This window comes from Notothenia coriiceps, unplaced genomic scaffold, assembly GCF_000735185.1.
Source record: "Notothenia coriiceps isolate Sejong01 unplaced genomic scaffold, NC01 NC01_scaffold00001982, whole genome shotgun sequence".
Classification (NCBI taxonomy): Eukaryota; Metazoa; Chordata; class Actinopteri; order Perciformes; family Nototheniidae; genus Notothenia; species Notothenia coriiceps.
Genome location: NW_011334683.1, coordinates 40,424 through 53,667, shown reverse-complemented (window position 1 = coordinate 53,667; position 13,244 = coordinate 40,424). Strand labels below are relative to the sequence as shown.

The 13,244-nt window shown below is 40.8% G+C and overlaps 3 protein-coding genes across 5 annotated transcripts in view; 2 read left to right on the top strand and 1 right to left on the bottom strand.

The window, feature by feature from the left end:
• The window catches only part of LOC104964964 (intraflagellar transport protein 88 homolog), a 7,853-nt gene extending 2,801 nt beyond the window's left edge, over positions 1 to 5,052 (top strand). For all 3 annotated transcript variants that reach the window (XR_800490.1, XR_800489.1, XM_010793884.1), the window contains 2 exons: positions 2,989 to 3,093; positions 4,136 to 5,052. Coding sequence is in view for 1 of the 3 variants with exons in the window: in XM_010793884.1 (XP_010792186.1) it covers positions 2,989 to 3,093; positions 4,136 to 4,257 (227 nt within the window). In the remaining 2 variants the exon portion in view is untranslated. The remainder of the gene's footprint in view (positions 1 to 2,988; positions 3,094 to 4,135) is intronic.
• Positions 5,053 to 5,466: 414 nt separating this feature from the next.
• Positions 5,467 to 7,514, top strand: il17d (interleukin 17d). The gene is made up of 2 exons (XM_010793872.1): positions 5,467 to 6,373; positions 7,168 to 7,514. Exons 1-2 carry the CDS (start codon positions 6,087 to 6,089, stop codon positions 7,484 to 7,486), a joined length of 606 nt encoding a protein of 201 aa, XP_010792174.1. The 5' UTR covers positions 5,467 to 6,086; the 3' UTR covers positions 7,487 to 7,514.
• Positions 7,515 to 8,188: 674 nt separating this feature from the next.
• Positions 8,189 to 11,823, bottom strand: eef1akmt1 (EEF1A lysine methyltransferase 1). The gene is made up of 5 exons (XM_010793862.1): positions 11,669 to 11,823; positions 10,375 to 10,547; positions 9,555 to 9,637; positions 8,782 to 9,068; positions 8,189 to 8,565 (listed from the first exon to the last, which is right to left on the bottom strand). Exons 2-5 carry the CDS (start codon positions 10,504 to 10,506, stop codon positions 8,438 to 8,440), a joined length of 630 nt encoding a protein of 209 aa, XP_010792164.1. The 5' UTR covers positions 10,507 to 10,547; positions 11,669 to 11,823; the 3' UTR covers positions 8,189 to 8,437.
• Between the last annotated feature and the right edge of the window lie 1,421 nt (positions 11,824 to 13,244).

The following is a 13,244-nucleotide window of genomic DNA, read 5'->3' as shown; positions in this document are numbered from 1 at the left end:
AAACAACTTTACTCTTTTACAAAAATATAGAAGCTCGAAGTTAGAGTAACTTCTTTACCTCGGTTTTTGTTTTCGCAACGGCAAAGCATAAAAACAAGTCACGCTGTAGTTTAAAGTGAGTTTCGGTCGTTTGGTGAAAATCTCAAATGGGTGTGAAAGACTTTCGCCGGTAGAAAATTGTAAAGGCCACGCACACTCTGTTTAGTAATACATCTTTTAGGCAGACAAAAATATAGAATCGCGGCATGAGAGAGTCAGATGCGCCAATGATCACCACATACAAGGACCTAACCCAACACTCACGTGACGATAAACACACACCTCTCGCGCTACTCCTCCTCTACGTGACTATCTAAGTCCCGTATCCCCTGTAGTGCCTTGGCAGTCTCAGTGTTCACAAATCTGAAAAAAATCTGTGATTGTGAGCACTTCTCCTTTGCCGAAGATAATCCATCCCACCTTACAGGTGTGGCATATCAAGATGCTGATTAGACAGCATGATTATTTCACAGGTGGTCCTTAGGCTGGCCACAATAAAAGGCCACTCTGAAACGTGCATTTTTGCTTTATTGGGGGGGTCTGGGGGGGTCTGAAAACCAGTCAGTATCTGGTGTGAGGGTTAGGGTTAGGGTTAGGTTAATGTTGTGAATCAAGTGGCCCATGGTGGTGGTGGGTTTATGGTATGGGCAGGCGTATGTTATGGACGACGAACACAGGCCACTCGATTCACAACATTACCCTAACCCTAACCTCCTAACCCTCACACCAGATACTGACTGGTTTTCGGACCCCCCCAGACCCCCCAATAAAGCAAAACTGCACATTTCAGAGTGGCCTTTTATTGTGGCCAGCCTAAGGCACACCTGTGCAATAATCATGCTGTCTAATCAGCATCTTGATATGCCACACCTGTGAGGTGGGATGGATTATCTCGGCAAAGGAGAAGTGCTCACTATCACAGATTTTTTCAGATTTGTGAACAATATTTGAGAGAAATGGTTATTTTGTGTATGTAGAAAATGTTTTAGATCTTTGAGTTCATCTCATGAAAAATGGGAGCAAAAACAAAAGTGTTGCGTTTATATTTTTGTTCAGTGTATACGTATATAACAAAAGGGAAGAACAATTATACTACCCTGGCTCTTAAACTCCGCTGCATCGTTGATTGATTTATTCCTTCATTGAAAGAGACACATTCCAATGGAAGAGAAATGGAAAAACAAACACGTTCTCTCTGGATTTATTCCAGTGTCTTAACATAATACAACAGAACAGCATGTGCACAATCATTGTTTATAAGATACACATTGAAATCCACCGTACACCTTGATACCATCTGAGTGAAACATGCAGGAGAGTTTCTCTGTGTGTAAACCTCAGTATAGTGTTTGGGTTGAGACCCTTGAACCGGCTCCAGAAACCTCTCGACAGGCAGCTGTGAGGACTCCATCAGTGTTTGCACAGAACTCTCTCACAGGAGGATATTTGAGCACCTGAGAATTCTCCCTCTTTTCCGTAAGGGCTGCACATTTCCAGCTCTCTAAACCGAGTGTGTGAAAAGGCTGAGGGTTTCTCTACCTGGGAAAGTTGGTCAATGTAACCTAAATAACATTTGTTTTTGAACTCTTTTCACTAGTTTTGAATCTCTTGACTTGTGTACATTCTCCCTCTCCCTTTGCCAATGACTAACAATAACCATTCTCCAAGTACTTTTCCAGATAACTTAAGAGCCAGAAAGTGCAAAAGCCAGAGAGTTGACTCATGGATATTCTCCCCTGACAGAGATGTTATGGCCTCTGTGCTGTGGAGGCGAATGAAAACATTGCAGCTTTAATGTGGAAACTGTTACACACGATCGATGTTAAGCCTAGCTTCCAATCTGTTGTCATCTCGTCCTGGTCTCTGAAGGGCTGTCCTATGAATACCAATAGGAGAAGAAATAGGGAGGAAAGTAGATTCTCCGGCAGAGGTTTCCAGCTGTTTGTGAGATGTGTAGTGCCGTGAGGAACGGACACATATCTGGCCTCCTTCTCCTTCCTGTTTTTCTGCTTTCTGCCTTTCCTCTCGTCCGTTTCCAACGCTACCTGGCAGCCAGATGTTTGCTCCGCCTGCCTGTCTGTCCTTCAGTCTGTCATCAGAGTCTGCAGCACAGATGCACATTCTGAAACAAATTCATCATGTGTCGTAAGGAGTACCAGCTCTCTGTCTGAGGGGATTAGGACCAGAGTTGTTGCTTTTATTACATTACAAATTGATTCAACCATGAAAACTCAAAAGCAAGAATCCTGCAGGTACATTTGCTTTAAATTAGCCAAACCAAAGGAAGTGCTACTGCACTGGCTTCAAAAAGGTCCGTAACAGTTGTGTTGCAGGGACTGATATATTTTGGATGATGGCTGATATCTGATAACACCTGGGCGAGTTATTCAGTTCAGTCGGATGGACAAATATCTTGAAGTTCAGCCTTTCCAGAACAACTTTTCACTTAGCTAAAAATACATTTACTTAGCAAAGGGAGGCCAGCGACTGTATTAAAGGTCTACAGTGAATCCAACAGCACCATCAATTACATTTATACAACCACAATAACAATACATCTAAAAACAAATTCCCCACATACACAGACGGTTCATAACTTACTGTCTCTCTCTCACATCTGCTCCATGTTGACTTTTCCAAATGTGAGAAAACCCAGTGTCTGACCTTTCATATCCGTCAGCTGTTCTCTGATCAACTGTGTCTCTTGGGGAGTGAAGGTCTTCTGCTGAATAATGGCATGGCTTAGTGTTCAGTATATATGCACGGACATTTATATAGAAACACATGCAGGCTGCTCCAACGCCCCGATGAGGATGAAGTGTCACTACAGGAATGGGTCCATCTTAGAGGAACCTTTCAACACCTTTTTAATCAAATGAAGACTTTTTTTCATAGCTCATGTCAAATTAGCATTTCCTGAGTTTGTGTTTGCTTGTGTGTTTGGTGCAGACAGCGCCCACAGCAGCAGCACTAAAGGAGAGCGTCTGAGCGCCAAGATGAGGTCACTTCCTGGATCCAACGAGCCGTACGAGGCCAGCAGCCCAAAAGAAATAGGTGAGGAATCACAAGTCCTCTCTCCTCTCTTCTGCAACCAATTACATCAAATAAACTGTGTCTCATTTATTCTCTTCTATCTGTGAACCGTTTGATCCAATCAAAGTCAATCAGACTGAACTGTTTTCAACTTTTATCCAGTAACATGACTTATGAAGACTTTATTAAACTCAATCTCTCTTTTCCTACTAAAAAAACAATTGCTTTTTGATTTAGAGGATTTGAGTCAAAAGAGTGCACAAAATACTAATAAGAACATATCAATTAGCATAATATGTCCTCTTGTGTATTCAGCATCACGTTCAGCCACAAGCAGCCGCCATTAAGAAGCTCTTGAATGCATGCACTCACCGTGACTCACTGCTTTGTTCATCTAGTGTAGGAATGTAGGTGTGCTTTTTAAAGGTCACCTATTGTGCAAAATCCTCTTCTTCATGTCTCTTCTACATCAACATGTGTCCCCTCTTCTTCATGTCTCTTCTACATCAACATGTGTCCCCTCTTCTTCATGTCTCTTCTACATCAACATGTGTCCCCTCTTCTATGAGACTCTAAGTTTCAGGAAAAAAGATTCTCTCTCTTTTTTTGTCCTGATCCATTTATATAAAAACCTGTCTGAAAATGAGCTGATCAGATTTTGGCCACTTTATGATGTCATAACGACCAAGGTAACCCCCCCCTCCCCCACACACACACACACACACACCTTATCACCTGAATCTCCTCCTAGAGCACCATTGAGTTCTTTCTAACCAAATCTCTCTCAGAGGGGCGTGGGGAGGGGCTCCTTATTTTCATCTAAAGTAACAGACAGAGAATCAGCACTTTTGAAACAGGGCTGAAACAGAGGGGATTATGGGTAATGCTGCAATGATCTGTTTGGTGTTTGGAGCCAAACACTTCAGAGACATGTTTTGTATCTGAGACCTATACTATATTGATGAAAACAGTATAATAGTTTAACTTCAAAGACCAAATGCTATCAGTTAGCGGGACTCAGGACATGTTGATACTGAGTAAAGCTTGTGTTCCTCTGGTGCAGATGCGTCCTACGTGGACCCTCTGGGGCCGCAGATGGAGAGACCGAAGACGGGAGCCAAGAGACGCGTGGAGGACGACGACTTCGCAGACGAGGAGCTGGGAGACGACCTGCTGCCGGAGTAACTCCTTCTGACTCCACTGTGTTGTCAGGACATTTGGTTCTTTGTCACCTTTTATGAAAGGACAGAGCACAAACTAGACCCCAAGGACCAAAGCATTTTATACTCTGTGAAATGAATATTATTAGATAAAGATGTGACTCTGCTTTTCCACTTCTGAGTTAAGAAGTGAGATGTCTTTACCTCTTTCAGATCGCTCACCTCTGCCTTAAATCTGCTTGATAAACATCCTTTTCTAACGTCAATATTTATACATATTCATTTGGCAGAGGAAGGTCTGGCTTTATGAAATGAATGGAAAGGAGTCTGGAAATATTTTTGACATTTAGTTTTGGCTCTGTACTCCAACAGAATGAACTTGAGATGTAAGAAACAATCCCAATGCATTGAAAGTGTTGACGTTTGACTTCAGTCTGACTTTGTTTACATTGGTTTCTGACGAAGTGTTTGGAAATGATGCACCTTTTGGACATGCTGTACTCCCAGGGGTAAACAAGGTCTTTATTTCAAGTCTGCATTTTAACCTCAATGTTACCTTTTTTTATTTTATTTTGAACCCAGTGTTTGGGCACAGAGCCAAAACAAGGAGTAACATATCGCTGTCGAAATATTTTCAACTACAATGTGTGTTTCCAAGTGTGTGAGCCTGGGAACCTTCTGGAAAATCCATCAACAACTTATGTAATCCATCCATGTGTGGTCCTGTTTGGTTTTATACTTATTCCAAAAATGTTTATGTAGTATAATATTTATTTGTATTTGTTGTTATATAATTTTAAAAATAAAGTATTTTGTCTATTCAAAACCAAACTCTCTTATTCTGTGCATAATTACTTTCAGATAAAGCCATGGATGTGTGTCTGGGAGTTATTTTTGTGACATTTTCCAAACAGATTACATTTTAACATTCCTTTGCATTTAGCTAACTCACTATCCAACACAACTTGCAATAAATAAAATCACACAAATCCCACCAAAGATTTAGTGAAGGGGAAACTGTATTGAGTTATGCTATAACTGTCTTTTTAGATTAATCATATTTTAAAGCATTTTCCTCACATAAATCTGAATGCACATCATAAAAAAGTGACAGGCAGTAATGGGGTCTTTGACAGAAGACAGACACTAAAATGTGCTTTTTAAAACAGTTCAACATGATTTGTATGTATTCATGGTTTGAACTAGAGGTGATCATTTCTTCGTGAGACCGGAGCGGACAGAAGAGGTTGTTAAAACTGGATCTAGTTTATCTTGAGTGGAGTGAAGTAAACTCTGGTGTGAAGCCAGGATCCAGCAGAGAGAGAGCCAGCAGTCTGGACTTCCCACTCTCTCCCACTCCGGCCTCTTTTATCACCGGAGTGAGACTTGACTCTATCAGTGTGTCTTTCAGTGTGATTTAAACTCGTCCTGCTCGATGGATCAAGTTGTTTCAGTGCGTAGTTACGAATGTTGTTTTACTTTACGCACACTTCGGAGGAGAAAGGCAACATGAAAACACTCTTGTTGGCATTTTTTTCTTAACAGTAAGCTGAAACGGGAAGTGTGAAACTTGCAACTCGCTCATTATTTCTCATTCTGAGTCAATTATTACACCTGGCGACCCTGAGGACGAGTTGTGCCAACATGTTTCCACAGTGTCCATGGCGGCGCGCATGTGCCTCGGTGTCCAAGATGTGGACTGTGACTGTGACACTCCAACATTTCACTGGATTATAAGCGGGGGAAGTAGCTTCAACTGGAGTCATACTTTTAAATCTTCATATTCAAGAAAATCAAAGACGATAAAAGCGCGCAGGTAAACTTTTTGAGTTTTTGGCACACCACATCTCCTCCATGGTTCCTCCATTGATCCTCGTGCTGCTGCTGCTGGGCTGGCCGCTCGGGGCGGTTCGGGTCCGGAAGAAAGCCACCAGGTCTTGCCTGGACCTCCCGGAGGAGATCCTGGAGCAGATGTTCGGGCGACTCTCTGTTGGAGTGATGAGCGCTTTTCACCACGCGCTGGAGCTCGAGCCGCAGGAAAAACTCAACCTCACGTGCCCGGCCGCAGCAGCACGCGCTCCCGCCGACCGCAAGACCCGCCTCCCGGTGAACCTGCTCAGCATCTCTCCCTGGGCCTACCGGTGAGAGCAGGGGAATAATATGCTGTTGTTGGACCATCAATAAATAACCGTTTAAACTGGGTGATTGATTAGAATGTCATGTGACCTTATAACTATTACACTGGACAAACAAGACACACCTTTCCTTTTGGGATGTTAGTGTTATTTGTTCAATTGTATGTGAATATGTTCATCAGTATATTTTCTTTAAACATATGCTTCCGTGTCTTGTGATCCTTTGACTCCTAATCCAAAGCAGATATTATGACTTCACTGGTCAATTAAGACACACCTCTTTTTATTGGATTTTAGTGTTTCTTCTGCAGAATATTTGTATGCAGAAAAGCACTTTCACTTATTTGTAAAACTTCCATATCATTTGCAGGCAATATCATTTGACCCAATATCAATGCAGAAATGTATTATTACACTGAACATGTAGGACACACAACTTTATTGGATTTCTTCTATTTTATTTGAATGTTATTATACACATAATATATTCTTTAGTCCTATGATTGCAACGCACTTCTTTATTTTAGTAATTTTATGAAAATTCTGCAGTTCTTTATTTAAAAGTATAGATTTTTTTTCAATTGCTTCCATTTCTTGAGTCTCAGTGACTCCAACCCATGTAGCATTTGATAACTACACTATAGGAAACTCCTCTTTTCAATGGTTTTTAAAGCTTATTCTATTATTAAAACAACAAATTATTAAGGTTCTGCAGTTTCTTCATTGAAAAGTCCCATTTCCTTTCAATAGCAATAAGGTGACCCAATGACAAACTGATATGTTAATTGTTTTCACCCCAGGCTCTCCTACGACCCAGCCCGGTACCCCCGCTACATCCCGGAGGCGTACTGCCTGTGCAAGGGCTGCCTGTTCGGGCCCTACGGGAAGGAGAGCTTGCGCTACCGGAGCACCCCGGTGTACGCGCCCTCCGTCATCCTGCGGAGAGCCGGGTCCTGTTTGGGGGGGAGACACTCCTACACCGAAGTGTACGTCTCCATCGCGGTGGGCTGCACCTGCGTCCCCCTGCAGGAGAAAGAGCGGGAGGGGGCGGGCAACCAGAGCCTGAAGAGAGCCGAGAGCAAGGCCAGAGAGGTGGGGTCCAAGGGGAGGAAGGTGTGAGGGAGCAGACTGTGGGACTCTGGATGAGTTTTATAAACCTGACTCTCTTTCTTTGGGTCATCATCTCCCCCCTACTGACAATTGAAGCAATTACATTTAATTGTACCTGCAAATAAGACGCTATCATTAACAGTCATAGTGAATATTTGGATGATAAAGGGTTTAGCACAGAGTTTCTGATCTTCATCTTTTCAAAACGTTTTCACATAGAAGTAAATGTTTGTGTCCGTTTTGTTCCTAAATAAGATTTTATATCCAGCCCACTTCAATCTAAGCTTGGATTTGGCCTTCCAGAACCCAAACTTGATGATTTCTTGACTACAAAGATTCAAGCTTCGTTGTCAAATGCTCAAACGTTACAGTGCAGTTTTTGACAATGAACTGTCATAGAAATAAGGAAGAAAAGTAGTGCAATAAAAACAGCACAATTTAAACAATGGTGCAAGTAAAATGCAGGAAAAAGTAAACAGTGTGCATTTAAGATCGAATACAATACATGATAATATTATTTGTAATTTGGGTGGACCCAACCTTTTAAAGTAAAAGCAAACGAATATTGAACGATGGGATAAAAAGTCTCATTATCATCTATAACCTGATCAGTGCTGCCACCTACTGATGTAAACACTTTAATACAGCTTTTACAGCAACAGAAGAATTTAGTAAAACATTTGAATATGTCATTTTCTACAGTCAAAGATCCATGGTCAAATATATATTTTATTTAAAATGATATTAAAAACATTTGAGAAACTGAACCACCAAATATTTGCTGTTTGTTTGCTTGAATACTAACAGAAACTACTAACCAACATTTTCCATGTTTTGAATAACAGTTTTTAGCCAGCAGATGACAAAGTATGTGTTCATCTTTGAGTCCTTTATTCACAAGTGCAGGGTCAGTCCAAGTCGTCCTCCCTCCTTCATGCTCTCTCTTTCTCTCTGGACCAATCAGAGCAGTCGAGACGGATAGTTGACGAAACAGCGAAACTCGTTGGATAAGTTTTTGTTGTGTTTTGGCAGGAAGCTGCACATTTTCATATCCAGAAGCTCTTTGGCCACTTTCTCCATGATGGCTCCTGTCGAGTAAAAACATCAGATGTTAAGAATCAGACATTTGTGACACGGTGAAACATTAGGGATAACGTAGGTACACAACTCAACCAAATCTATATCATAGATCTAGTCTTATTGAAACACAAGTGTGTAAATATTGGATATTATATCTTGGTTTTCATCTCACAGCAGATTAAATGTTGTTTTCATCCGGATATCTCCCCCCCCTCCTCCCTTACCTGTGCACAGCAGCACTTTGCCTTTGCTCAGGTACTTCACGGTTTGGGCCACTTTAGTCAGACATTCCTCTGAGAGGTACGGCGGGTCGGCGATGACGAAGTCGAAGCTCTGCGGCGGCGCGTTGGAGAGGGCCAGCGGCTCGTTGTAGTCGTAGAACAGGAAGTCCTCGCCGTACGTGGAGAAGCGCCGGTCGTACTCCAACACGACGGCCGACACTCGATCGGAGCCGGACACCGAGCCCTGCTTCAGCTTCTGGTAAACACTGGGAGCGCTCACACACGCTATCCTGCAGGGGAGGAGAGACAGAAGTAGGAGATGAAGCTTTTATGTCTGGTTGTGATTGACTGGTTTCCCAGAAGCAGAGAGAGGACTTTCTTTCTGCAGCGGCCATTTTGCACCAATGTTCAGAATCAATCCATCATAGAAGGGAAATATCTTGTTTATACACAAAATCAGAAAATAGACAAGAACACAAAGGCAGCAGAATGTGAGTCTTAAACAACGCCCTCGACGAGAAGCTTCGATTTAATGCAAATGTGTCATATTGTTTATCATCAAAGTCATATTATAGTATTTCATAAAAAGACACTGTAGTCATGAAGGTCATTGTAAAGAACCTCATAAAAATGTTTTAAGGCCAAAATATAAAATGTAAAAACAAATAGAACAGTACTTAATTAAATGAAGTGTGTGTGTGTGTGTGTGTGTGTGTGTGTGTGTGTGTGTGTGTGTGTGTGTGTGTGTGTGTGTGTGTGTGTGTGTGTGGTTTTACCTGCCTCCCTCTCCAGCTTCCCTTACGGCCTCCTCTGCTAGCTGAGCTGCCGTCTCGTCACTGTACCAGAACTGACTCAGGCTCTGCAGAAACAGACAATTACAATTACTACTAACGCTCTGAACTTTAAAGGTCCCGTGTCGTGGCCATTTCTACTGATCATAATTCCATTGTTGAGGTCTACTAGAATAGATTTATATTGTGCAATTTTCAAAACTCACATTGGTTTCTCATACAGCATCTCTGTATAGTATGTGTATTCACTCTCTGTACTAAACGGCTTGTTGGAGCTCCTGCTCCCCCCCCCACACACACCCGCAGCCTGGCTGGGAGTTTGTGTATGTGCCCAGGCTGAGTTCCGCGGTGTCTCGCTGTCTCGCCGACCCCACACCAGTGAGCCAGCTCACAGTGTCCCGCTCCTCGAGGCAGCGAGCCTCGCAACGTCCTGCCGATTGTGTGTGTGTGAGGAAGTCCGCGGATTGGTCCAAACGTAACGGCTCCGCGGACGTAACGTAATTTTTGTATCTTTAATACTTTTGTATGCATGCTTCTTAGGTAACATTAAGCTGTCTTTGGCTCTTTTCTGCTGCAACAATGTACATTTCCCCTCTGTGGGACTAATAAAGGTATTCTGATTCTTAATATTAATCCCCATTTGTTTTCCTCTTGCTCTTAGTTGCACTGTATTTTACACTTTCTCTGTCTCTGAAGCACATTGTAAACTTGTAAAAAGAGCTACATAGTGTACATTATTTTGATCATCCCTCCTGAATCAAACACGTCACATGTCAGTAGTGTGTGTGTGTCTCCCTGGACTCACCCAGTCCTCCCCCACGGCCCCCACAGTGAACTGGTCTGATGCTGAGCTGCTGCTGGTATCCCTGTAGAAGTCCTGCAGGGCGGCCAGCGTGTGAGCGGACAGCGCCGGGGCATCTTCATCACTGTCACTCATGGTGAGGAAGACCAGGATGAGCGATGAAAGGAGCAGATATCCTGAAACAAAAAAAATAGGTTGAAAATTAATTTTATTTTGGCTGGTTCAGTTAAGCTGGTAGGTAACTTGTTATAGAAATCTGAGATATTACGATATGATACGATAATACTTTATTTGTCAGATCAAGTCTGAAATTTGAATCACAGCAGCTCCATGTGTAACATCAACATAGACAAATATCAAGACACAATACATGAACAACAAACAACAAACATTTAACATAACAGCACAATCACTGAGAGAAAACATGCTCAAAGAGCCTTTAGCGTGCAAATATTCAATTAATTATTATTTGTTGACTTGTAGTAGACTTGACATGATGAAACTGTATTATAGCTAAATAAACATGTCAGTATTTATTCCACATTTGGAGATGTATTTCTCATTTAGGCATAACCTTCAATCTCTGCAATAAATCTGATTCTGAAGTTGGTTTGCACATGCCAGAAATGTCCTTTGGTTTGTTGGAGCAAAGGCAAGAGACATACATAAAATAACTAAATGATGTATAATGTAACAGCTTCCTCTAAATTGTTCTTGAGTTGTTGTTTATTTCCTGATACACTATGCTTCCACTTCACTAAATTCAGAGGCAGACATTGTACTTCTACTCCACTACATATTTATTTGACAGCTTTGCAGATTCCGATTATTAATACAACATATAAACTATACAATTATGATGCACAGCTCTTTGTTAAGTAGTTACGATTAGCTCCAACTTCACCAGCAGCACATGCATGAATCAAAAGTAATGAACAATAATATAATGTAAATGTTATTCTGAAATGGATCATTCTCCATAAAGAGTACTTTTTATTGTGGTACTTTTAGCACATTATGATGCTTACACATTTAATGCAGGAGTGTCGCTTGTATAATAGTTTGTTTACACTGTAGTATGTATTGTAGTTTTGTAGTATTTCTACTTTAACTTGTGTTAATATCTAAATACTTCTTCCAGCACTGATGTTGCCTTTAAATAAATGAATGAAAGACCGCGAAGATCGTCGCTTTCTGTTCTGAAATAAACAACGGATTAAATACAGTTAATTTCACAGATGAACTACGTGGTGGTTACAACATACACACAAAAGTAACAGTTTTAAAAGCTACAAACCTGATCAGAATCGCTGCTGCTGTGTTGTGAACATGTGAGTTATAGTCGCAGGGTGATGACGTGGTACGGCTGCTTTTGAGATGGGACAAAATAAACTAGGTGTATTTTTCTATTTTTAACACACTAACTTTAACTTATTTTACATTATCACCTGCCGAAAAACACACAGGTTGTTTATTTATCATCTGTAGTAAAAATACACTATAGATATCTTTATGAATTTAGATTAAGAACTACTTTGTCCTTAAATATAATCATTATTGTAAGGGATTTGGTTAAAGTTTTAGGCCACAAAATACACAAGGGTGCAGGAAATCAAAGCTTAGAAGAATATGAAAAAGTGATCTGCGAAAATCCTGAGAAAAACATTTTAAAATCTGTAAATAATATCTCAATTCAAGGCGTTGGACTCCTCGAAAACCTCGGTTAACGCTATTTTTGTGACGGCCTTCATCCCAAAAATCCCTGCCTGATGCAACATATCACAACAAATGTCGTTTTTAACAATTCATTAAACCATTTATAATTTGTATTTAACGTTATAATAATAGGTTACCGCGCAGGTACCAGTTTAATTAATCTGATTGAAAACCAGAGATGCTTGTTTTGAAGCTCAGGGCAACACGGATGCACAGAATGAAGTATCGAACCTTATCGCTTATTAACTCCGCCCTAAGGGGAGGAAATGATGGAGAAAACGTGCGCCCTTTCAAGACACAAATGTTTTACTGATAACTTTCAAAAAGTTGTACTATCGAATATTGTCGTGATAAAATGAACGTAAAAATGAGTTTTTCCAAGTAAATCGAAACATATATTCATAAAAAGACCTGGCATGATTTGAGTCACAGCAAAGGTGAGTTTGTTTGTGTCAGTAGAGGAAACATAGACAGAATATACAAGGGTAGAACTTTACATTAATGGTGTGTATTCAAGGAGACCCATCTTCAAAGATAAAAAATACTCACGAAACAAAATGTAAATCAAAACCAGTAGATTCTAAGTGGTAATTTTAACCTTTTGAGAGCTAACTATCATCATTTTCACAACAACAATGCCCCATCTTACATCATGTTGGCATAATATTACCAACAAAACAAACAAAAAAACATCACAGCTGTAGGTTGCTTCTTTACTAAATGTATGTATTGTTCTGTTAAACATAATAACTTGTGTAAGTGTGTGCTTTGCATTTTCTTCAGCAAATTGGAATGGCATCACTTATTTGATCATCAACCAAAATATTGTACATTTTCATAATTTTAGATTTGGCAATCTGCATTATTTAGATGGAAAAATCCTCATTTCAATTTAGTTTGTCATGATTTAATAAATGAATCCTGATTATGGCATAATATATCATGATTCTGACTTGTTTATAAGCTGTTCTGTTCTTTTCCCTTATAATTGGGCTTCTACGTATTTTAAGGGACCCTGACAGAATGACGCTGACGAGTGACGACACCCCACAGCTGCAGACCACAGCCCCCTTGAGTGCTGTTGCTTTACAGTGGTGGATGATTATGTTGATAAAGGTCCTGTATTCCCACAGCCCTTTGTGTGGCAGCGGGATATG

Excerpts from the sequence above, each read along its gene's own strand:
- il17d (XM_010793872.1), top strand. The coding sequence starts at position 6,087 with ATGGTTCCTCCATTGATCCTCGTGCTGCTGCTGCTGGGCTGGCCGCTC. Across the intron at positions 6,374-7,167 it reads ATCTCTCCCTGGGCCTACCG|GCTCTCCTACGACCCAGCCC; the intron begins GTGAGAGCAGGG and ends TTTTCACCCCAG.
- eef1akmt1 (XM_010793862.1), bottom strand. The coding sequence starts at position 10,506 with ATGAGTGACAGTGATGAAGATGCCCCGGCGCTGTCCGCTCACACGCTG. Across the intron at positions 9,638-10,374 it reads GGGCCGTGGGGGAGGACTGG|AGCCTGAGTCAGTTCTGGTA; the intron begins GTGAGTCCAGGG and ends CTGTTTCTGCAG. Across the intron at positions 9,069-9,554 it reads GAAGCTGGAGAGGGAGGCAG|GATAGCGTGTGTGAGCGCTC; the intron begins GTAAAACCACAC and ends CCTCCCCTGCAG.